The following is a 24,766-nucleotide window of genomic DNA, read 5'->3' as shown; positions in this document are numbered from 1 at the left end:
TTTTAATATAAGTCAGGAGATAATCATTCATCCATGGATTCCTTATTTGATTGTGCAACCAAATTTTTATAAACTTTATAATAAAAAAAGCTCTTTCAATTGTTGCTGTGACAATAAGTAATACCATTGCTAATTTCAAGAGAAGATAAACTAATGAATAAACAATGTGTCTTTTAATTTCAAATAATTTTTTAACAAATTTGTTTTGAGATTTCAAACAACATAGGCGAGATTATTTTTTTTCTTATTTTCTTAAAGGTTTAATAAATGTTAATTTTTTATAAAATAATATTACTATTTGGATATATTGAAATTGTGGACTAAAATTTATTAGGCTTTTGAGTTAAAAAAATTAATTTTGGATCTAAGTTAAAAAAATAATATTAAATGGTTTAAAATGCAAACTATGAAAAAGAAAAGGTGCAAAATATAAATACTTATACTCCCATTCCTATGTGAGTACTTTTTTTCGTTTGAGGTGCAAATACATGTGGCTCCACCACTGACTAATATATCTTTAAGAAAAATTTATCAACTAACATTCTCAGTAATTGATAATTGATAAGATCAATGACCATCAAAAGTTCTTCAAGTCAATGATAAAATGAAGAACAAAGGTACAACATGACTGCAACTGCAAGAAACCATACTAGGAAATTATCTGTAAAGATCAAGACAAAGTGTTCTTGTTCTACAACGAAAGTCTCATTTTTCACAAGTATAAACATCACTCAATAAGGTCATGCATTTAAAAGAATATGAGATGAAGTTTGTAAAATATAAAGACTTTTTTATCAACAGCCTTGATGGAAAATCTCGCATATGAAATTCAATTGTATTTTTCTTTATGAATTTTCTCTAATTTTTTTATATTTCTCTTAAAATATTAATATTTTACTTTTATCAAGAGATTCAAGTATAACTTGCACTTGTCTTTTTAGAAGAAAATGTGCATAAAAAAGAATATGGTTATGATTCATTAAAGATGAGCGTCTCAGCTTACTTTTTAAGGCTTTAGCTTTTAATGTTTAGATATAGTACTCTAACAAGGCCCAAGATTAACGTTGTAAATGAGGCCTTAGTTGTATTATTGTCTTTGAAACATGATAAGCTTAGTCTTTGAATTGATCTGGAAACCTAAGGCTTGTTTGGATTTTTTTTCTATTTTTATGTTCTTAAAACAATTATGTAGAGTAATTTTTTAGCACAAGTTCTAAACACAAAAAATGAAAAAAAATATATTTGAATTATTATTTTGAAAAACATATCTAAGATAGTGAAAGAAAGGATAAAAGAACTATTTATTTTATTAACATAATTGTCATGGACAAAACATGATATTTTTTGTCTTCTCTCTAATAGTGTAGAACAAAAAAATAATAAAACATCATAAAGATATTGAGGTTTTTTAAAATTTTTCAAAACAACATTTAACTTTTTTAATTTTTAAAATAAATAATAAAAAAGTTTTCAAATAATTTTTTTAATTTTTAAAATAAAAAAACTGTTATGGAAACAATTAATCAAACATACCCTTAATCTTTTATGGCATTAGAGCCAGCTCAAGGCTTAACAACATTACCTTCTTCAAAACTAATTTTCATGTCAAATTGCCTGTTGTCCTGAATCACCTAAACTCACATTTCTAAACTAATTTTCATGTCAAATCGCCTCTTGTCCTGAATCACCTAAACTCACACGAGAATGGGATTTAAAAAAAAAAAAAAAACTCATCTCAATTGCAAATGCTTGACATGTGACGATGTGAGATCAAGTTTAAATTTGTCCCTGCCTTCAAAGCACATAACAAACACATAATACTAAACAAAGTCAGTAATTCAAGCCAAACTTAATAGACCAATCTGAATAAATCTAAAAAAATTTAAAGTTAGGCTCAAAAAAAATTATATATTCTCCAATGGGCCCAAATACCTTAATAAAAGTTTAAATTCTTTTAAAAAATATATATTAAATATTAATTAATTATTTCATTTTTAGCTTTTTTTTTAATACCAAAAGACCATATATTTGAGTACATTATGACAAATATTAATATTTAAAATATATTTTTATATTAATTTTTAAACCTTAAGACCCATAACTTTTTTACGAAAAAAAAAGTTGAATCTTCTACACGTATATTTTATTTTTTATAATAATAAAAAAATTTATTTTAAAAGAATTTATTTTAAAAAAATATGTGAAAAAATGATAATTCAAGTATTTGGGTACAACTCAAGTAAGGCTAGCTATATGGGCTTTTAGGCCAAACTTAGAAAACCTTAGCCCAAATTAGACCCAACTTAAATAAGTTGGTTGCCAAAATATTAACTCTAACAATACATTATCATGATTTGTTCTTCTCAAAGTAACCCTCAAATCATCATGCACTACAATTCTATGCGATAACATACTTGACAATGTGTAACATTCTGGAAGATATAATAATGTCAATAACACGCGTGAAAAGATTCTACTTGGAATGGTCACATAGGGTAAAATCATATCATACTTTATCGTCTACTGAAAGTTCTCATTAAATGTAGATTTCTTTTGTCACAAACTCAAACCTATTTTATAATTTATTTTTACTTCACCACCCCATACATCAACTTACAATAATAAACTCATTTATTCCCTTCTGATAGAGCACAATGGCGTCTTGCAATCCATGTAACTGACCCCACCTAATGGGATAAAGGCTTGTTGTTGTTGTTGTTGTCGTTGCCCCACCTAATGGGATAAAGGCTTGTTGTTGTTGTTGTTGTTGTTGTTGTTGTTTTCTTAAGTTCTAATATTATTTTCTCAATTGAAATTAACTTACTCTGGCATAAGTAAATTACCTAGGATTAATAATATAGGAGCGTACGCCACCATGCAACTTTGATCCTTGTCTATGAGCCAATGAAATATCACAAAAAAGGTCTGATCCTTCTCGTAATTACGTCCAACTTTTATTATCTATCCTCTCAAATACACACATATTAAGTAACTTGACAATAAAAAGCATTTATTTTGAACAATTTGGCAAACAAGAAAATTGTAATAAAAACACTAAATATTTAGCCAAACACAAGCCTTTTTTGGATGAAAATTCTTCGAAAGGAAGTTATTTGAAAACAATAAAGATAAACTCGATAAAAAAAAAAAAGTAGGGAAATCCAACCTATCATTAGCGCACATGCTTCTATGAAAGACGTGATTTCTACTAATTTATATGTCTAACTTGATCTATTTATTTCTGATAAACAGAATATTACTCAAAATTTTTTCATTCTGATAAAAGCAGTACATTTTTATTTTTTGCTTTCCAATTTTCAATATTGCTTAACAATTGTGATAATAAATGAAGGGAAAGCATAACTGTTGATCCATGTACTTTGCTCATGTTTTGTTATAGGTCCTTGCATTTTTTTTTTTTTCAATGTTTTGGATTCCTACACTTTCATTTTTCAGTGTTCTGAGTCCCTCCAAGGTATCTAAAAAGTTTATGTTTTCTCATAAATGAATTAACTCAACAGCTAAAACGAGCTTTAAGGTAGCCACAATCTCCTATGGGTACTAGCAAGGGGGGAAAAACAAGACATTCATTTCCTAATGAGGGTAACATAAGAAGAATCTCATTTAACGGACACTTTTAACAAATATACATGCCCCTTCAAAAATTTTTGACCATCAGAAGTCAACTCAAGATACATATCTTAGCATGATTGACAGAAAGATCTAGATGATCATTTTACCTCTGTCAATGTAGGGTTTGCACATCCTTCGTCCATATGTTTTCTCAGAATTTCTCTAAGATACTCAGCTTGTTCGAATGACCCTTGAAGTTCCTCCCACTACAAGAAAAAACAAAGTTACCTCATTTTTCCCAGACAAAAATGATTATCACCATTAATTATCAAGTTTTTCAACTTCTCAAGCTGACATTCAAACAACTACATTGCTTATGTAATGTTTCTGGGGCTGCTACAACTTTATCTGATCATGAAATGAAATGATCAGAATTCTTTTGCCCAACAAGCAAGAAATCTAACATGGAGTATAGTGCATAACATACAAAATCTCTTTTGGGAAATGATATGGGAAACAGTCATGCATTGGCAGGGCAGACAGTTTAGTTTATTGATTGAGTTTTCTTTCCTTGCATTTAGTTGATTGATTGAGTTTTTTTCCTTGCATCTTTTTCTCCCTTTATTCTCTTTTCTCTTTCTTTTATAACAAGCAATTTCATGTCGTCTCCTATGTAAGTGTCTGAAATGAGTTGAGCATGGACACTTCTCCAATTTTGAAGTGTCCCAGCTTCATAGTCATTAACAAAAATAAAATGGAACAGAACAGGTGCAAATAGAGGATTGCGATTGCCAATCTCTAACCACATAACATCATAAGCTTACCAAAAAACTGGGAATTGAGTTCTGTATAAAAGTTGTGTTACCACAATACAAACTAATCTAGTGTATGGTAGCAACCAGCAAGCAAGCAATTCTGTAATAGAAATACATTAGCATATAAATTCAGGACCACAGGACTAACAAGAATTCTCATAAAGACAGAAAATGGCATTGTACATTCTACTTCTATTCTGTTTTCTAGATTATATTGATCCAAATTTTGAATTTGCTATTCAAAAACCACTGGTATGGTGAGAGTAGAATAAACAATTACCAAGAAAAATAATATGCCAGAAATTACCTCCTGAAGAGACAATGATATAACTTTCCAGCCAGCAGCAGTAATGTATCGACGTTTTAGCATGGTATGTCCTAGAGGCAAGCCTAGATCAAGAACAGAAAATCACATTAAAATGACATCAACAGAGGGAAGTTTGGGTTCAGAAAAATAATGAAGGTTGTACAATTTTTTCAAATGTTTGAACAAAATTTCTACCAGTGTTTCTTGAGAAATGAGTTGGACCATCAATCTCCAGGGCAAGTTTCTTATCAACTAATACAGCATCCAAAGTGTAAACATCAACAACATATTCTTTCACCCATTCAAGGCCGGTGCTAACAAGAAGACGTCCAACCTCTTTCTGAAATGAAGAAGTCACTTTCTGATTAAATCTCTTTGTTTTTCCAGTACAAGCAACTTTACCCTCAAGTTCACTGCTTAAAGATAGCTGAAGATGTGGGAATTCAAGCTTCAAGCACTGATTAACAAGTTGAACCTGAGAAGCAAACATAACATCCGCCCTATATTGCTCTGAAATCCTTTGCTCCTCATAATGACTCAGAGTTCTCCAAACATGAGAGAAGAACCCTCTTTCCATTTGTCCAAAGACAGCATAGGACCAAGCTATATTCCCAAGCTGATCCCTTCGGAAGGTGAGTACAGGAGGGACAAGAGATTCATCTAAACCAGGATTTGAATCTCTGATGCCTTGTACAAAATAATCTGATGTTTCTTCACTCAGAGGAGAATATTTAAATTGGCTTTCATCCTGGAAGACATTGTCTAGAGAATCAAATATAGCGTCAGCAGGTTCATATAAAGCTGCAAAAGCCCATAAAAGCTGGGCAAGTTCTTGCTCTTGGAAAGTATGAATTAAATCTGAAGCTCTTCTAGATAATTCCAAGAAGAGATCAGAAGCAGAGTGCTGCATTGAAGCAAAAGCACCAGCAATATTAGCAACATTTTGAGAATTGAATTCTCCTACCTTGGTCAGTGCAACCTCTTCAATTCTATCCATCTCAGAAAAATAAAGGAGTTCGCCTCCAATTTTGGACAAAGCCCAAGATATATTAGAGATACCTTGTGCAGAGCACTCAGGTAATGCCGTCATTGCAATACTCACAAGCATAGACATCTCTCTCTGTCTAGCAAAAGCCAATCTTCGAGTTTTCATCATACATACTTTCTCCATGTTCTTAGCAATACGATGAAGAGCAGTGGCAATATTCAAAGGGGAGAGAGGTGAGGGACTTAAGCCTTTTGCAACTGCCATGATAGTTTCAGAGGCAACCTCCAACACTTCTTCTGCAGTCTGTGCTTCTATAATTGCTTTGTTCAAGTTTATTTCTTTCCTACGGTCAGATGGTCCAGAGAACTGAGACAACCTGATGACAAACTCTTCCTTTGTTTTCTCCTTCTTTTCCATGAACAGTCCATCAGCCATCAAACTAACTGACCTTTTCAAATCATTAACATCGTCCAGAGGTCTGTTAGTTTGTGACACCAACTCCTCCTCTGAACTATAATCAAGATCATATTCCAAATCCTCAATTTTCTCAACTTTCTTTTCTGTCAATTTCTTCTTGTTCTTGCTCTTCTTTTTCTTTTTAACAGTGACAAAATCTTCCAATGTATGGGCCATGCCCCTTGCTTCAATTGATTTAAGTGCAACCTTTCTTGCTCTCATACACCAATCCATTCCATCAGTGTCTTCAAGCAACTTTGATTTCTGTTCTTTCTTCCTCTTCTTGGGAGCTTGATAACTATATGGATCGAGCTCCCCAATGAACTCTGACTCCCAGTCCATAGTTGATTCTTCACCTTCATCCCTATCAAATGCAGCAATACTAGTTCTTCTTGAGCTAGTGGCAGTGTTTCTACCTAAAAATGGGCAATTACTTCTCCAGATATGTGGCCCAATTTTAAGATTGAAATGACAAACTCTTGTAATCAGAGGGAAGGTACAACCAAATTTTGGAGTGAAACCAGGTTTCATACAGCTTTGATTAAGAAGAGAATTCAATAACCCTTCCATACTTAGTTTTCTGATGCTCTAGAAAACTGATTAGTTAGCCAGCTTTGACCATGCAGCTCAATTAAAAAGCTCATTAAAAAAAATTCCTTTTTCCCCACTTCCCTATTTATTAGCAGGATGTAACAGATCAGAAGTAGTTCTTGCAGCCAACCTGCAAACATAAAATGATTCATCTTTCAACCTATATGCCTTCCAAATTAGTTTTAATTATAAATATAACCCAAGAAGAACTCAGCAAGATGAATATGTGAAATGAGTGCATTAAATATCACTTCAACTCAATCAAAAGTTTGCTCGCTACCCCTCCTGCCCTACCCATCATTTTTAAATACATTCTACATCCAAATCTTCATTCAACTTGCCAAGAAGCCCCTCCTTGCCACCATCAGAATCTCTCAAGGATAATGGGTCAATGGAACCTTGCTCGATTTATCTTCTTTCAAACTCCTATTATACTTTACAAACACAAGGTCATTCAACTATGATTAGGCAAGCCCATCATATTATTTCTTTTGGTACGGAGCTGCAGTTTTATGATATTGTTAGCAAAAGCTGAAGTATTTTTTCTTTATCAGTAAATGTAAGTGAAAACCTTGTTTTCGTACCTTATTTGACTTAAATTTCCAAACATATTCTGATTTCTTTCACCTCCTAAGAATTAGGAAACTTACATCACATAAATTTTCAAAGTAGGAGCAAATCACGTACACAATCCACCAATTAGCTGTTGAGTTTGATTTGTTTCTTATTGAACACAAAACTATGAGCTGAACAGATAAAAGATATACAGTATGAGACTATCGACAGAAAAAGACTACATGCAGTTAGTTATATATTATTGCAAGGTTCTTCAATAGAAAGACGACAAGTGCAAGATTTTTGTAGATAAAGATCATAAGTACATATACTGGAGTACATATAACCATTCAATTCAACTGCCCTCTACCTGATGTTGCAAAGAAATTTAATTTTCAAAACGTCATCAAAAATATTCAATGAGGAGAGCATGAAGTCCATTACAGATTAGGGTATACTGACTCCAAAACTTCACCTCCCATGAACACCACAAATTTAGGCAAAAATCTATGATTGCCAAATTTTACTAAATCTTAATTCGTAAGAGGTAAAAGAAACTTGAAAATAAAATCTACCAGCAAACAAGCTGTTCGCAGAATTATCAGTAGCAACTTGAACCACTTAGCTTGGACCGGCAAACCGTGATAACCATTTGCCCAGTGTCAGGAATTGTGGCAGCCAACCGTCGTCGAGAAATAATTGCACTTGGCTTGGGGTTCTCCTTTAGTTTGAATACCCCAAACTTCAGATTTATGTTTCGTTCTTTGTTCAAAACACCAGCGAGGAATACGACTAATTTGATGTTATACGGAAATGCATAGCAAAAGGAGATACCTTATCTTGAGTAGACGAACTCGAACTCACTCACCTGCCATTTTTGGAGCAGATAACACAGCGAGAAGCCGAGAGACGATAATCGAGAGGGGAGGCTAAGATTTTGTATAGAGAAAACTAGTAATCCAGTTATGACTCACACAACTTTGTTCTGTGCAAAACTGTCACCCCCGCCGTCAAAGAACCAGACTAAACGTGGCTGATGTGTCACAAACGAGGTTAACTCTGTTAACTATTACTTAGGTGGCATCCATGTCAGCAACATCTATATTTATGTGTCAAGTAATTAAAAAATAAAATAGCAAAATGTACATTTAAATCTGTGGATCGAAGAATCAGAAAGCGAATCAGAAAGGACAGAAGCAGAAGCATGCCAAAAGCTTTAGAAGCGCAAACCAGAATGGAGCAAGTTATTCACGAACCTGTCTGAACCTAATCTGGCTGAAGCTAATAAGAATCTGACTGAAGCAAGCACACGATCTCTTCCTCCGACTCCGTCGCCGTGGGTTCTGCTTCTGCCCTTTGCTTCTTTGCTTTCTGATTCTTCTGCCCTTTTTCTCTCCGAAATCTCTTTGGTGAGGCCTACTCTAGCCAAGTAGAGTGTGTGAAAAGATTTTGCAAGGGCTCGGGTCAAACTATGAATTACGGTAAGACGAAGATGCGTTGCTCAAAAAATGTACACTTCTCCTGGGCTTATGAGTTGAGCAGGGAAATGGGAGTTAGCTTGACAGGTGATCTTGGTAAGTATTTTGAATATAATCCCTCTCTTGCATGAGAGGACTACTTATACTTACTTTGCTCCTATCCTTGAGAAGACTCGAAAAAGACTCGGTAATTGGAAGGAGAAATTCCTTAACAAAGCAGGAAGAGCTACCCTTATAAAGGCAGTGTTATCTGCCTTACCTTCATATCATATGCAAACGTTGCTCTTGCCTAAAAAGTTGGTGAATGAATTTGAGAAGAGTAGCAAAAATTTCTTTTGGGGTGATACATGACACTCGTAATTTACACTTGATTTCCTGGGAGCAAATCTCTAAAGCTAAAGTTGATGGGGGGTTTAGGTATCAAAAACTTGAAGAAACAAAATGATGAAATTGTGTTGGAAGCTACTTATGAACAAGGTAATTCGCACTTGATTTCCTAGGAGCAAATCTCTAAAGCTAAAGCTGATGGGGGGTTTAGGTATCAAAAACCTGAGGAAACAAAATGAAGCTGGTGTGATGAAATTGTGTTGGAAGCTACTTATGAATAAGGAGTTGGGTGAATGTCCTTAGAAGTAAATATAAATGTGAGCATGGCAATAAACTCCTTGTCAAAAAAATAAAAAAATAAAAAACAATCTTCATCTCTCAGTTGGTGGAATATTTGTGATGTCAGGGAGAATTTCAAAAAAGGTATAGGCCAAAAAATTGGAAATGGGCTTCCTCTTGGTTTGATAACGGGTCAGAGATGAATATTCCCTTGATCGATCTTGTTCTAGGTTATGAAGTGTTGCTTAACAAAGGTGACAAAGTGGTTGATTATGTGATGGGAAATGACGACTGGGATAGAAAGAAGTTAAAACGCTAGTTTGATGCACACAACGTTGACTATCTGATTAAAATGTACTCACATTGTGAGGAGAGAATAAATACTTTTAAAAATTTTCTTCTCATAGTTCTTTTATTGTTGAATCTGTCTATAATTTTCTTTTTGCAAGTGACTCTCAACAACAAGATAATGTTTAAAAACTAATTTGGAAACATTCAATCCCTGAGAAGGTCAAGTTTTAGTTTAAGTTTATTTCAGTTATCAATTTAGTCCTTAGCTTAATTTTTATCAATTTGGTACCTGATGTTTTCTTAAATTATAATATTAGTTTTTTAAGTTTTAAAATATAAATTAACTCTCAAATTAATTTAATTTATAAAGTAGGTCAATGACTTGACATGTATATACAACCAAACAAAAACAAATTAGCTCTTAAATTAGTTTAATTTTTAGGACAAATGGATAAATTACTCTCTTCACTTTAGGTTCAATAACACCATATTTTATGAACTTGTTTAATGTGCAATTTGTTTCTTCAATTTTTGAAAACAATATAATTTGCCCTTGCCATTAACAAAAATTAATTTTGAATGTTAGTTAGCCAAAAATGACTGAAAAGGACCCCAAAAAATAGAAAATGACCCAAAAATTATATAAAAAAACCTAAAACATTACACGTCCTTTTATGTAATTTTTTAAGTCTTTTTCTATCATTTTTATTTAACTAATTATCAAAGTTAACTTTTTTAACGGTAAGGAGCCAGAATGCACCTTTTTCAAAAGTTAAAGAAATAATTTATATAATAAATAAATTTTGAGTCCATGATGCTACTAATCTAAAGTTTTGGTATAATAAAGGAGTCTCTTACAATGTATTTTGTTCTTTTGTTTTCTAAAATTTTTTACTCTGTTTTTTCCTATATAAATTATTACACTTCTTTTTATTAATCTATTTGACTAACATTAGTATTCTATTATACATCTCAACAAATTTTAAAATAATAAGAATTAAATTAATAATTAAGGTGAACTTAAGGATAATATTGATAATTGAGGTGAACTTAAAGAACTTAAATGCATAAATAAATTTTTACACTTCTCCTTCCATTTATCAGATAGAGAGAATATTTATTTTGATATTTATAAAGTACTTCTATGATTTTTGTGTCCATATTTATCATTTTGTCCTTATTTAATATTAGGAAGGTTATTAAATGGTAATATATTTATTCTTAAAGTATGTATATTTAATTGGATAAATTTAAAAACTTATTAATTTTTTAGGCAAAGTTAATAAAATTTAATATTTTTTTTTATTCCAATGAAATATACTATAGGTGAGATATAAATAAGAGAGGGACAAATAAATAACAATTGCTTTTGCCAACAAACAACTTTCCTTTGCGATTTTTGTTGTTCAAATTGTAAAGGGTTAAATACTATTTTTCTCTCCTAAACTTTTTTTTTTAGGAGCATTAGGAACTTTTATTAGAAGTTGAGATAATATTCTCTCTAAATAATTTTTTTAGAAGCAAAATTGACATTTCGTCAAAGACTTGTTATCTTTTCAATTATCTACTAATGTTAAATAATTATGGAACTCACACACAGTGATAACAAAACATTTTAACTCATTTTGATGTCATTTCACCACTAAAATCAGGCCAAGTTTTTATTATTGTCATTTCTAGTCTCTTTGACCCATGTTTGATAATCAAAATGGGTCTGAATGCTTGATGTCACTATGCAGGAACCTCACAATTAATCCACCTCAGTAAATAATGAAGAAAGTTTAGAAAAAAATTGAACTTTAATCCAATCATAAATTGTCCTCTTTTTTAACTTATACTGAAATTAAAATAACCTTAAAAGGCTACATACATCCAGAGTTAGCAATAAGGGAGGATCCCTCTTCATCCATCAAACCTAATAGGGGGTTTGGGAGATGATCAAAAATATAAAAAGTCTATTTAAAAATATGAGCTTTTCTAGCTAAGTAATCAGCAAAAACATTCTCTTCACAATCCAAGTGTAGAACATTAATAGTCCAATCCCTATGGAATAAAATCTGTGCATTAGCTACTACATCTTTGAAGGGGTGATTTTTACTACATCCTCTTGTCAGCACGTTCAGTGCTCCTACACAATCCGAGTGTGAGATGACATTCTTGTAGCCACGATCCTAATGCATGCTCAGGCTATGAATAATAGCAATTAATTCAACAATACCTGAAGGAGTATTGAGGAGTTTACAGTTGAAACCTTTCTTCCACTTTTTATGTTCCCCAAAATAATGCCGCCGCAGCTAATCTCGCCATTAGACATAACTAACGCATCCACTTCCAACCTCATAAAACTACTCCAATCTCTATTGGCGGCTTTTGTAACTCCTCTTTCAAAAGATAAAAGTGGAACTATTTTAAGTAGGTCACAACCACCGCAAGCCCAAAAAAAACTAGATAAAGCATGTTTTTAAGCCGAGCTTAATAGACTAACCCAAACCTACCCAAAAAAAGTAAAAGCAAGACTTGGCTGTATGTACTTTTTTTAAAAGGATATAACACTTTAAGCCCAATTTGAATAAGTTTAATTCAAATTAAGCTCGACTCGAACAAGCCTGACTGCTGAAATTTTTAGTTTTATATGTATATAGAGTTGGTAAATTTAGCCAAGCTCAACAGGCCAACTTAATTATCTGGGCTTTTTTAAGAAGATAATATATTTTAAGTCTGATTCGAATAAACTCAAATCGAATTGAGCTCAATTCAAATAAGCTCAACTCGTTCAAAATATCAACTCTACATGTTTCACATTGACAAGTATTTTTCTCATCAAATACTTTTCTACATTTGGTCACCTAAATATCCTAACAAATATAGTCAAATAGGGTTGCCCAAGAAAACTTATTAGTGAAAGTCTGACCAACGTCATCGGTCAAGTTCCACTTGACCCAATTAGCACCTTGAAGGCTTCAAAAGCCATCTTAGCTTTCTTCTTTGACTACTTGTCACCATGTTTCGTTTGCTTGTTGGCAGTCTTTGATTAAATGCATTAAATCCTCGATCATCGTGCATCCAAACAGACATGACTGCTCTACTGCAAGGCCTCTCTTCAATCTGAGCTCACATGTATGGGTCCTCCTATGCACGAAGAGCCACATGAAGGATTTGATCTTCTTTGCTATTAGTCATCTACAAAGGATTTTCCATATGCTTTTCACATTGTTTTTATTACCTGCATTGACAAAGTTATAAGCTGATTTAACAGTAAATTGTCCTCTTTCAATCCTTAATAAAAGAGTAATTTTGAAAGCTTTTTTTAGTGCTTGATATGAGATAAAGTTAGAATAATTAATTTTTTTCATTCTATGTTTACCCGTTATTTATTTGTTAATGCTTGAATTTCTAGACATCAATTTATGATGATTATTAATTATAAAGGATAATAAAATTAAAAATTTATATATTTTTAAATAATTTTAAAGATATATGTATCATTTCTTAATAAGCATAAAGTTAGTTAAGTTTATCTTATATTAAAAACTAGAAAGAATATAGAGTAAAGCTAATAAAAAAACATAACAACTATGCAAGGTAGATTGATGGTATTTTTTAAGAAATATAATCAATTTTTTTTTTTTTTCACTAGATAAACACATTCAATTCAAAAATAGGAATGCAAAGAGTTCACAGTTAATAACAGGCCAAAGCCCAAACACACAAAACCTAATCCCAAAAAAGAAAACACCACCATAATAAACCTTAACCTATAAGCTGAAAAAGAAAGGATGGAGGTTCGTCCCATCCCTTTTAACAATGGAATTGCTAACCTTAAAGCAGATTCAAAGCACGGTACGACCATGGCTGCAAGATGAAAAACACCAACAATAGCAACAACACATCCACCATCTTTACCCCTAAACAGCACCACCTTACATGTCTCAACCCAATGCTGCCATAACTGTGCAAAACTAACCACCAACCCCAATAGATTAGAAGATGTGAAATACAAGGCCTTACCAAAACAAAAACAATGAGGAAAGGCTTGAAAGCTTGAGATTCAGCATCAAGCTTACACTCTTCAATTCGCAATATCACAACCTTCAACCCTGCCATCTTTAAACACTCGATGTTCACCATCGTTGCAGCACAAATTAAACCCCATCATAAAACACAAAAAAAAAAAAAAAACCCTAGCCCCTAAAAAAAAAAAAACACCTCCAGATCTGACACAAACCCTCCCCCAACAAATTTAGGGAAGAGTGGTGCTAGAATCCAATCAACAGAGATGATAAGAACTTCTCACAAACAAAGAGGAAAGAAGTTCTCACCAAATGAGAGAGAAATCTCCCATTCTTTTTTTTTTTGACCTTTCATAACTTAAGCATTCACATGCCAATGTAAATATTGGTGTGTTTGGGTAGCTCACTTTTAACATTTGAGAAGTACCTTTTCACTTTTGGATGTAGGATGTTATTTAAAACAAAAATAAAGAAATGAAAAAGTACTTTGTGAGTGTTATTGAAAATAGATTTAGTGAATGTAAGATGATGGGTTTTTGAAAAATGAATTTGAAAAGTGAGGTGTAATTTAACCATGATATCCCAAATATAATCTATTATTCTTTTATTTAAAAAATAGTGATAATTTATTAAAAATATAATAATCATTTAAATAATGATTAGATATCAAGTTTTTAGCATTATACATTGAATAATTAATCATGTTAATTTTTTAACATTGATGCATATTCAACTATTTATAAATTTTTTGTCCAATAAATAAAATTTTATGTTTTCTACTCTCATTATTTAATATATCAAATTTTATATTATTTAAAATTTTTATCAACCAACAGCAATTTGTCTAGATAGTTAATTTTTTTTGAATAAAAAATGCACCATATATATTTTTTGAATCATGCTAATTTTTAATATTAATGTATGTTGAACTATTTATTATGTGATTTTTTCCAACATATCAAGCTTTATATTTTCTATTCTTATTATTTAAAAAATTAAATTTTATGTTATTTTAAATTTTTCACATTTTTTAAATATTTTTAATATATTATATTTGTATAACAAAAATTATAAGTTATCATAAATTAATGTTTTTTTTTATCATTATATATTCAAAAGCACATTTTAAAAGTATAAAACTTCATCAACCTAAATACCTTTTAGCTAACTGTGGCAAAAAAAATATTTTAATTTACTAAATTGACTTTTAAGAATATATCTAAACATAAATTTTATTATAATAATTAATTTTTATTAAACTAATTTTTATCTAATAAATTTTTGATAAACTAAAAATTAAATATATAAAATTAGCATAAGGCATAAGAAAATAAAATTTAATAATCCAAATTGAGCCATCACTTATCTTTACCAGAATAAAGAAATAGCAAACCTTCATCCTTATCGCCTTTCCACGTCATCTTCACCACGACTTTTGTTTACAATACAATTTTACTATTTTCATTTGAAATTTGATGAATGCAATTAAAAATTTAGGGAGAAGGATACAAAAATATCTTCTAAATAAATAAATGACAGAAGAGTACTACAAATTATAATAATTATTCTGAAGCTTCAATGAATTTCTCTTACATAAATTATTTTAGTGAAATTATTTTTTTTCAAGAGAATTGGAAAGCTAATTTTAGTGAGCTAATTTGTGCTAGAAAAGTCCTGGACTTCAGAATAATTATGATATTTTGGGGTACTCTTCCGTCGTTTACTGGAGGTGTTTTTGTATCATTCTCCCAATTTAATTTTTAACTTGCATTGCAACGTAAATTCTTCGGCGTTGCTTTGCATTCCATTAGTGTTGGCTTATTATTGAATATTGAATATTTAAATCTTTCTGTGTATAATATGATTCGTGGCAACAATGTTTAATGATCTGATAAAAAAAAAAATTGGACATTCTCAGTCTGCCCCTGCAGATATAAAGGAAAGATATGAGTTTGTACCATTTTCCAATTAGCTAGGAGTTTCAGAAGTGAACGAAGATGTTGCGGCTTGCTATTCATCGAGGTTAGTTAACTCATCTGTAGACATTTTTTATGCTGAAACGATTGATGAATTGCTGGAATAAGTAATCGGATAAACATAATGTAAATTTTGATCCTGTGCTTTGTATATTTACGATTTTGCTTACTTCAGTGAGGAAGTTGAACAATTTGAGACCCCAGATCTTCGCTTTGGGAAGTTACCAATTCTCTACGGCTGCTGAGACCAGGAAGCTTAATCCGCCGGTAAGTTCAAGCTTCGTTTGGCTTCCTGGAAAATGAAATTTTCAGATTGGCTTCATTGAGAAAAGGAAAATTAACGATGCATTTATCTGTCTAATCGATGAGAATTTCATGAGTATATTTAAGCTCACTTGGATACAATGGAGCGTTACTGCTGAAAGCTACGATTTTAAGATGAACTATTATAGTGAGCTTGAATCTTTGGAAATCTTTTTGTTTTAAGAAAATTGTATCCGACTTCCATCCTGTTATAATCCAAGGGCTAGTTAGTAACATCCAAATGAGTAACAGGATATATACTTTCTCGCTTCTGCTCCAATGATATATATTAGCTTATACGCAGAGATATGTGATGCATGATATTTTGCAATTTTTTTCTTCTTTATCGTAGCGAATATATAAATATTATTTGCTGTAGTCTTCACGTGTCATAAGAAGTTCCAGACTAGAACTCAATCTGGCTGAGTTGGATTTCATATTCATGAAACTGTGGTAGCATTAAGATGAATTCTTCTACTTCAGAAAAATCTCATCTTTCTTTTTTTTTTCTCTCTATTTTTTTCCGGTATTGCATCAGAGGGTTCCAAATCTTATTGGGGGCAGTTTTGTTGACTCAAAATCATCTACATTCATCGATGTGATAAACCCTGTAAGTGTCTTTTCATTTTTTTTAGAATGTGGGAATTTACTGAGCTTATAGTTTTCTTTGTTGATTTGAGGAAGCCAAATTTCTGAAAATGTTAACTTTGATAATAGGCAACACAAGAAGTTGTGTCACAACTTCCTTTGACAACAGATGAAGAGTTTAAAGCTGCGGTATCTGAAGCTAAAAAAGCTTTTCCATCATGGCGTAATACTCCCATCACAACTCGCCAACGTGTTATGCTGAAACTCCAGGAGCTTATACGCAGAGATATGGTAAGTATGATAAGATTTTTTGTTGCTCTGTTCATTCACAAACATATTCCAGACAGCTACCCTGCCAGCCATACCTGTAAGAGGTTTTCTTTTGATCAGATTATATCACTAATCAGTACTCTGCAACTGTTTTAGGATAAACTCGCTCTGAATATTACCACTGAACAAGGAAAGACATTGAAGGATGCACAAGGAGATGTATTCCGTGGCTTAGGTTAGCCTGTCTATTTGTTTCTGTGGAAGTTAATGTGTTGAGAAGATGATTGAGGCCATGATTTGGTTTTGGAGTTCTCTTAAAACCTTATTGTCTTGTAGAGGTGGTGGAACATGCTTGTGGGATGGCAACTTTACAAATGGGGGAGTATGTTTCTAATGTATCACATGGAATTGATACTTACAGCATAAGAGAACCACTTGGTGTTTGTGCTGGGATATGCCCTTTCAACTTTCCTGCAATGATTCCCTTGTGGGTAAGCTGAACTCTACTTATTGGCATGTTGTTAGATTATTAGTTAATCTTTTCCTAGAGTTTTGGGTACATCTTATTTCTTTTATGCTTAGGTGTGTTATCTAGCATGCATAATGTGGCAAATGTATAGATGGCCCAAACTTAGCTGCCTTCCAGAGTAGCTTACACACACACACACAAACACACACACACACACACACACACACACACACACACACACACACACACACACATCTTATCCATATTATTATTAGTCATCATAGGAATTGAATGGATATTATATTGCATTGCACTCAACAGCTGTCATTCTGTTTGTTTAATCTGGTTGGTAACAAATTCAAACTTATAGTATCTAACTGCAGATGTTCCCAGTGGCAGTTACTTGTGGGAATACCTTTATTCTAAAGCCGTCAGAAAAAGATCCAGGTGATTTTCTTACTTTGGCTGGTTGTATGTTTGTACCTCAAAGTAACCCATCAATTTGGAGCATAGTGTTGACATGGAAAAAATGGACTCTTTATTTTTTTGCTCACGGCTGGAACATTTTTCTGATTTTGTTAACTTTGTGGCTTTTGAAATAAGTAAGCCTGGGCCGTATTGTCAATCACCAGATGTTGAACATTTACTGAATAGAAAAGCTTTTACTATAACCACTTCATCTGTGACTGAGGAATCTTGTACTAAGAACCGTGGCATGCCTGTTCTGAGATGAATAGGCTCAGAATAATATGCTTGTCACTGATAATAAATTGAAATTTCACCCATGATGTCCTTTTCAAAAATTTAAAGCTGTTCATTCTCATGGCTTTTGTTGAAAAAAATTAATCTGGGTTTTGGAAGTAAGCTCATGGTATAATTTTCTTGTCTGTGAATTTCATTAAGAAAAAATTATTGCTAGGGACATGGAATGTTATCAATTGTCTTTCTTAAATACAATATTTTCAATTCAAACTAGATATATACTACTAATGGCTTATGAACACTATGACTTGCGATTCATTTTATATTGTATATTAATTGAATAAATTAATTAAAATATAGTAAAAGATCAGCTTCTTTCAGCTTCTGTCTGCACCTTTATGATCAATACTTTTGTAAGAACTGTGTTAGCATGTTTTCCGAACATAATTCTAGCAAGAAAAATGAAGTTAGTGAACACCTACGGGACAAATTTGTGTGCATTGACAGTGGCTATTTTCCTTACCTTCCTTTGATCATCATTTTACATTTGATTGCTGAACACATATATGATGATTTTGTTTGGAGCAAGATTCTCATGTTCCTGTTTGTCTGAAAAGTCTATATATATATATATATATTTTTTCCCCCCCTTCTTTTTTAAGTATCAATTTAGGTGTGGCCATAAATATTCATCTAACAATGGTTAATGGAATATTTTTCCTATATCCTGAAATTGTGACCGTTGGTTGCTGGCACGCTACTGACAGCAATCACAAGCATCCATCCATCCACTTTTGTGATTTATTATCTTTAGTTTCTTATGATGTACAGACAACTGCTCATTGTAATTGGAAGCTATACCATGACTTTGGTTCTATTTTAGGGGCTGCTGTAATGCTTGCAGAATTAGCATTGGAGGCCGGTCTTCCTGAGGGTGTCTTAAATGTTGTTCATGGAACTCATGTATGTTGTCATTTACTCATTAAACTTCTGTTCTTGGCCTGTTTCTTGTGATACTCGCCAATGAAAGTACTCACAGGCTCATTTGAATATTTTTTGATGTCATTGCGAAGATGTTCTAAATTTTAAACTAGAAGTTGAGTGTATTATTGTCTCACACGTTGGGTGTTTGTAGGAAAGCTCTATTAACAAACTCTAAAACTGTTGTCCCATTGGCAACTAGTTACAGATTTAACAGGAAGTTGGGTGTATTATTGTTTCAAACCTGGGTATTTGAATGAAAACTCTATTTACAAAGTCCAAAACCATTGTTAAGTAGGTAACAACTAGTTATTATTATGCTTAAAAATCGTTCATTATACTCTGTTTTTTGATTTGATGATTTTCTTATCTTTCCATTTGGTTCCAGGATATTGTAAATGCTATTTGTGATGATAATGACATTAAAGCTGTATCTTTCGTTGGTTCAAATGTTGTAAGTGATCTCATGCATTTATTATTCCAATCCAGTTCTCTTATGATGCCTCCTCTTTTTATGACCCTCAACTAAGATTCCATTTTGATCAAGGGAAAAAAAATAAAGGGAACTTTTTGAAAATGTCATAAGTTTCTCTTCCTTTGGTGGATGGAAGAGAAAGGGGCAGCAAATAAAGTATCAAGAACTTTCAAAATTTTCACTTTTCTTTAGACATTTAAAATGTTACTAAACCTGGTTAAATGCTTCTTTCATGCAAATGCTGGTGATCATTATATGCTTTTGATTATCCTTTTCTATATTTAAGGCTGGAATGCATATATATTCAAGAGCATCTGCTAAAGGAAAACGTGTTCAAGTAAGTGCAGTTCATCACTGGAGTTTCTTTTTTCTTAGAAAGATTGTTAGTCCATTACAAATGATATGATGGAAAATCTACTTGGATTGTGAACTTAAATGATCGTTGTTTTCAGTCTAATATGGGAGCCAAAAATCATGCAATTGTCATGTCTGATGCAAACGTTGATGCTACTGTGAACGCTTTAGTTGCTGCTGGTTTTGGTGCTGCAGGACAAAGGTGCATGGCTCTCAGCACAGTTGTTTTTGTTGGAGGATCAAAACCATGGTATATGCTTCCTATTCTGTTAAATTACTTCATGATTATAACTTTTTCACCTGCACCTTAAAGTTGTTAAGTCTTGTTCACAAATTTCTTAGCAAGTATTTTTATTCATTTATCCCTCCTAGTGGAATAAGGCTTGTTTTGTTGCTGTCTTGTACTAAAACATGATTTATGCCTTTCTGTAAAGTCAGCAAGTTATTATTTTTATGCCTTTCTGTAACCATGAGGGGACAGTCCAGAGGACAGCCTGGTCCAAGGATTTAACTTATTGTGATGGTGATGTCTGGGTTAAATGTGTTCCTAAAGGTTTTAGCAATCTGGCTGTCTTTTGTATCTATTAAGGTACCTGAAATTTGGGTATAATTTTCATAATCTTTTCAGGGAATCTATATTAGCAGAGCGTGCCAGTGCACTTAAAACAAGTGTTGGAACTGATCCAAATGCAGACCTTGGTCCAGTCATCAGCAAACAGGTTTGTATGAGGTTTTACATGCACTTGCTCCATGTAGTGTATTTGAATTATATCTCGATAGTTGGCTAGGGGAAAAAAGCTAAACAAGCATTACTGGCATGGTTTCCAAATGCAACTCTTTTTCACATTGATCATGTGTGTGGTTTAACTTCGTGTGTAATGTTCTTACTGCTTGCATAGGCAAAGGAGCGCATACACAAATTAATTCAATCTGGTGTTGAAAGTGGGGCCAGACTGTTGCTTGATGGAAGAAATATAGTGGTAGCTTCTAAATCCTTGACTACTTGTATCTTCTTGTGTTTATTACATACTCCCTTTAATCCTATTTATAAGTCACTTCCAACATGTTTCATTGGAACCAAGGAAAACCTTAAATCTCATTAACTTGGTCTTAAAATTTAATAAGTTTCTACCTTTTAAATTTCATTACTGATATTTTATTCAAAGCATTTAATAAGGGTAAAAATGTAAGAGGAACATTGAAGATTCACAAATGTCTTATAAATAGGATCAAATGTTTTCTTTTCTCTTTGCCCTATAAATAGGGCCAGAGGCATATTTAGTTTTGCGTGTATCATCAGCATAACACCATCAATCTTTGTGATTGACAGAATATTTAGATACCCAGGCAGCAGAAAGATTAATTTATAGTGAATATTCTGATTGAAGTAATCTATTTTCAGCATAGAGCCTTCACCTGCTGAGCTCTACTAGGAAATAAATTATAAGTAAAATACAAGAGGAACAATAAGAATATTATGGAAAACCACAATCTTCAAATACTTGACAAAAATATTTTGATCATAGGTATAGATACCTGGACAATTGTTAATCATTGCAAAGAGTGATTACTGATTAGTGTTAACTGTATAATGACTTGATCACGAGTCCATTCACCTCTTTCAAATCTTTATTTTATTATTTTTTTTTTTTTTTGGGGGGGGGGGTGAGTTCCTAACTCACAACTCTCCCAACCTTTTATCTTGTAACTTGAAGGGCATGTTTGGTTTGGACTTTCAGAGCCCAAAAGTCCTTTTTTCAAACCAGCTTATTTAAACTTGTTAGAGCTTTTATAAACTGATCAGAAAGTCCATTTGAAAATCACAACCATACCATCTGAAAGCCTATTTTCAAAACACACCTACGGCTTACTTCTGGCTTTTGAAATTTGGACGTTGAAGCATTTAATGAGGGAGTTAACAAATTTTAACAACCTTTTATCCCATCTTACCCGTTGCTCCACACAACTTTTCCTCCACTCTTCCATCAGATTCCGCCACAGTCCTTGCTTCTGCTTTCCTTCTACTCTTCCATGGTAGGAATATATATAATTTCTTTTGTCATATAAAACTTTGCGTTATTTATATTCTTTATTACTTTTATTATTCAACATATCAAATTTTATATTATTTATATATTTTTCCAACAAATCAAGTTTTACATAACAAACATTACATATAGCTTTTTACTAATTACACGTTTAAAAGTGTTTTTCATTTATATCATCCAAACAAATTTACAAATATCAGTTTATCAAACTGATTTTTCAAAAATCTATCCATACATGAATTCCGTTACTATAATTTTTACCAAATTTAGACAAACTAAAAACCAAACATACTTAAATCAATAAGCAACCGAGAAGACTTATTCTTCTCTACCCCCTTAAAATAGAATCTCATCTTTTAGTTGGAAACCAGGTAAAAGTCCCTTGCTTGTAGTGTTTGATTCATTTGTTTGGTGGTAGATATGGCAGTGAATTACCTTATCACACTGGCACAATTTATTTGGTTTAACCATAACCATCTGATTTATATGTTGGCTTTATATTGATTCTCCTTGTGCCCCCCATCAACTCTCACCTTCCCAAGGTGCAAGAAAATGAAGCGCTCTAAAAGTAAGGTAAAATGGCACATAGAAGTAAGTATATACTTTAATGCAGAGATATTGCGGACAAGCTATAAAGATGAGTTCTTGCGTGATCTTTTCAGTAGACTCTAGTTTGTCCCCTAGACACCCCACCTTTCACACTAAAAGGAAGATGCTCACCAATTTACTCACTTGTGGCAAGTAGGTTCCAGGCTATGAATCTGGCAATTTTATTGGCCCAACCATCTTATCAGATGTCAGTGCAAACATGGAATGCTACAAGGTATCTTCTTTACAGCCTAAATGTTGTGAAATGACACTTTCCGAAGATGTAGAAACTTGAAGTTTATTGTGGTTTAAACCTGTCTGTCTCTTTAATGACATGTGCAGGAGGAAATTTTTGGCCCAGTTCTTCTTTCATGGAGGTGTGTGTGTGATCTGTCTTGTCCTTAAACTCCTTCAAGTTAGAAGTATTTTTTTCCATTTATATATTTCCATGTCTTGTATTACTTGATTCTGCTTTAACCTTTTCCCCTGCTTTTTATATAGAAACATGCTGATGCAGTGATTTTCTTTTTGTCTCCTCAGGCTGACAGTTTGGAAGAGGCCATAAACATTGTTAACAGAAACAAGTATGTTAAAAAATTTCTTCTTTTTGCGATCATCTTCTGTTAAAAATATTCATTTTTTAATGTTGACTTTTCCAACAGGTATGGAAATGGTGCTTCTATATTTACTACATCTGGTGTTGCAGCAAGGAAGTTTCAGACTGAGATTGAAGCTGGACAGGTAAAGTCACCCTAGATGCCATTTCTGATTATGCTTATAAAACAAGGAATTCTCTTCAACTAAACCAACAATTTGACCCTTAGATCGTTAATTATATACATTTTGTCCTTGAAAATTAGTGACTGTGTGGACTAGTTCTTGGAAAATAGTAATTTTGTTATATATTTGGTTCTTTTCATCTGGCCAAGAGAATTAGCTTGGTTATTTGTTAATTTTCATGGATTAAAACTGAAAGAGCCTAATAAAAAGGGAAGACCTCCATTTGGTAACACAAAAAATGCCTTATAAGGAAAATATAATAATATCGAGGGATTACAATTTCAAAATGAAAATAGTGAGGGATTTTGATCAACATATGCATTTTTGCAGTATTTGTCCACCAATTACTCTATTATTTTTGGGTAGATTGCCTTGGCCGTCAATAGAAAGGAGAGAACTTAAGTTTTCTTGTTTATTGTTTTGTTAAGATCTCTAACAAAAATGCCTAGAAAGAACTTTTTGAAAAACATAATCATAGTGTGTTGGAGTCTAAACATCATTTGGATGTCATGTTTTAATTGACAGACCTTGTAGTGAACACGATAAATCTGTGCCTGATGCTTTGTTTGGAATGGGAAAAAAATGAGAGAGAAAATTATAAGAGTAAACTAGAGGAAAAAGACATTTTTCACCCTTGTGTTCCCCTAATTTCCCCTTAGGAAGGGAGAAAACTAAAGGATAAATTTCATATAGGGAGGCAGAGTGTTTTTTTCCTTCTACTTTTCTTCCCTAATTTTTTCTCCTCTTATTTTCCTCCTATTCCAAATAGAGGGTAAGTTTGTTATAAAGGAAAATAACTCTCATATTCTTGTTGATCATGACTTGTACTGTGTTGAAATCAGGTGGGCATCAATGTTCCCATTCCAGTTCCATTGCCCTTTTTCTCATTTACTGGCAACAAGGCATCATTTGCAGGAGATCTCAATTTCTATGGTAAATAATTTACCTCCAAAGCTTCCACACCCCCGTTTGATTTTTTTTTTTTTTCATAGTTACAGACGGCTCATGATACAGACAACATCATTGAGTTTGGTTTTGTGATTTGTATGATCTACAGGGAAGGCTGGGGTTAACTTCTATACTCAGATTAAAACAGTGACTCAGCAATGGAAGGATTCTGCTGGTGGTAGCAGAATTAACTTGGCAATGCCAACCTCTCAAAAATCTTCTTGAAACATTGTATAGTAGTAAATTTGGATCCCTGAAGTATTTATTACTTCAATGAGTGAAATAGAAGGAGATAAAATAGAAAAGAGGGTGAAATCTACTTCCCCCCCCCTTCCTTCTCTCTCTACTTCAAGAAGGTGAAGCTTTTCAGAAGATCCAAATTTATGATGGAAGTTCTGCATTGTGTTTTTCTTTTTTAAAATTTCCTCTGTACCTAGGCTTGCTTTTTCCAATGAATAAAGAGACTCTTCCTGTTAGATGTGCTTTTATATTTCTGATCTCTTGAATAGGATGGGATTGTAAATGACATTTTAAATCATCATCAATATATCAGTGTTTAATATAAAATTCACAATAAATAGTATTATTTATAAATTATAAACAGTGTAATTTAT

At 32.5% G+C, this 24,766-nt stretch overlaps 2 protein-coding genes across 3 annotated transcripts; one reads left to right on the top strand and one right to left on the bottom strand.

Moving 5' to 3' along the window:
- Positions 1-3,567: 3,567 nt before the first annotated feature.
- On the bottom strand, positions 3,568-8,263 carry LOC129287222 (RAP domain-containing protein, chloroplastic). Of its 2 annotated transcripts, none has more exons than XM_054923409.1 (4): positions 8,120-8,263; positions 4,891-6,860; positions 4,696-4,778; positions 3,568-3,839 (listed from the first exon to the last, which is right to left on the bottom strand). In XM_054923409.1, the coding sequence occupies exons 2-4, from the start codon at positions 6,707-6,709 to the stop codon at positions 3,732-3,734; spliced, it is 2,010 nt and encodes a 669-aa protein (XP_054779384.1). In that variant the 5' UTR covers positions 6,710-6,860; positions 8,120-8,263; the 3' UTR covers positions 3,568-3,731. The 2 variants fall into 2 exon arrangements, with proteins under 2 accessions (XP_054779384.1, XP_054779383.1); XM_054923408.1 differs by lacking the exon at positions 8,120-8,263 and adding an exon at positions 7,861-8,113.
- Positions 8,264-15,535: 7,272 nt separating this feature from the next.
- Positions 15,536-24,628, top strand: LOC129286717 (methylmalonate-semialdehyde dehydrogenase [acylating], mitochondrial). Its single transcript, XM_054922721.1, has 19 exons — positions 15,536-15,692; positions 15,822-15,913; positions 16,488-16,559; positions 16,667-16,828; positions 16,964-17,042; positions 17,144-17,298; positions 17,660-17,723; positions 18,862-18,941; positions 19,348-19,413; positions 19,721-19,771; positions 19,887-20,038; positions 20,417-20,507; positions 20,688-20,768; positions 22,582-22,659; positions 22,767-22,805; positions 22,965-23,008; positions 23,087-23,165; positions 24,047-24,137; positions 24,262-24,628. The coding sequence occupies exons 1-19, from the start codon at positions 15,668-15,670 to the stop codon at positions 24,375-24,377; spliced, it is 1,617 nt and encodes a 538-aa protein (XP_054778696.1). The 5' UTR covers positions 15,536-15,667; the 3' UTR covers positions 24,378-24,628.
- The last annotated feature ends 138 nt before the right edge of the window (positions 24,629-24,766 follow it).

This window comes from Prosopis cineraria, unplaced genomic scaffold, assembly GCF_029017545.1.
Source record: "Prosopis cineraria cultivar Desert tree isolate PC_DT_omini unplaced genomic scaffold, ASM2901754v1 PC11, whole genome shotgun sequence".
NCBI lineage: Eukaryota > Viridiplantae > Streptophyta > Magnoliopsida > Fabales > Fabaceae > Prosopis > Prosopis cineraria.
Note: the sequence above shows the minus strand (reverse complement) of the source record. Positions and strands in the feature narration are given on the sequence as shown.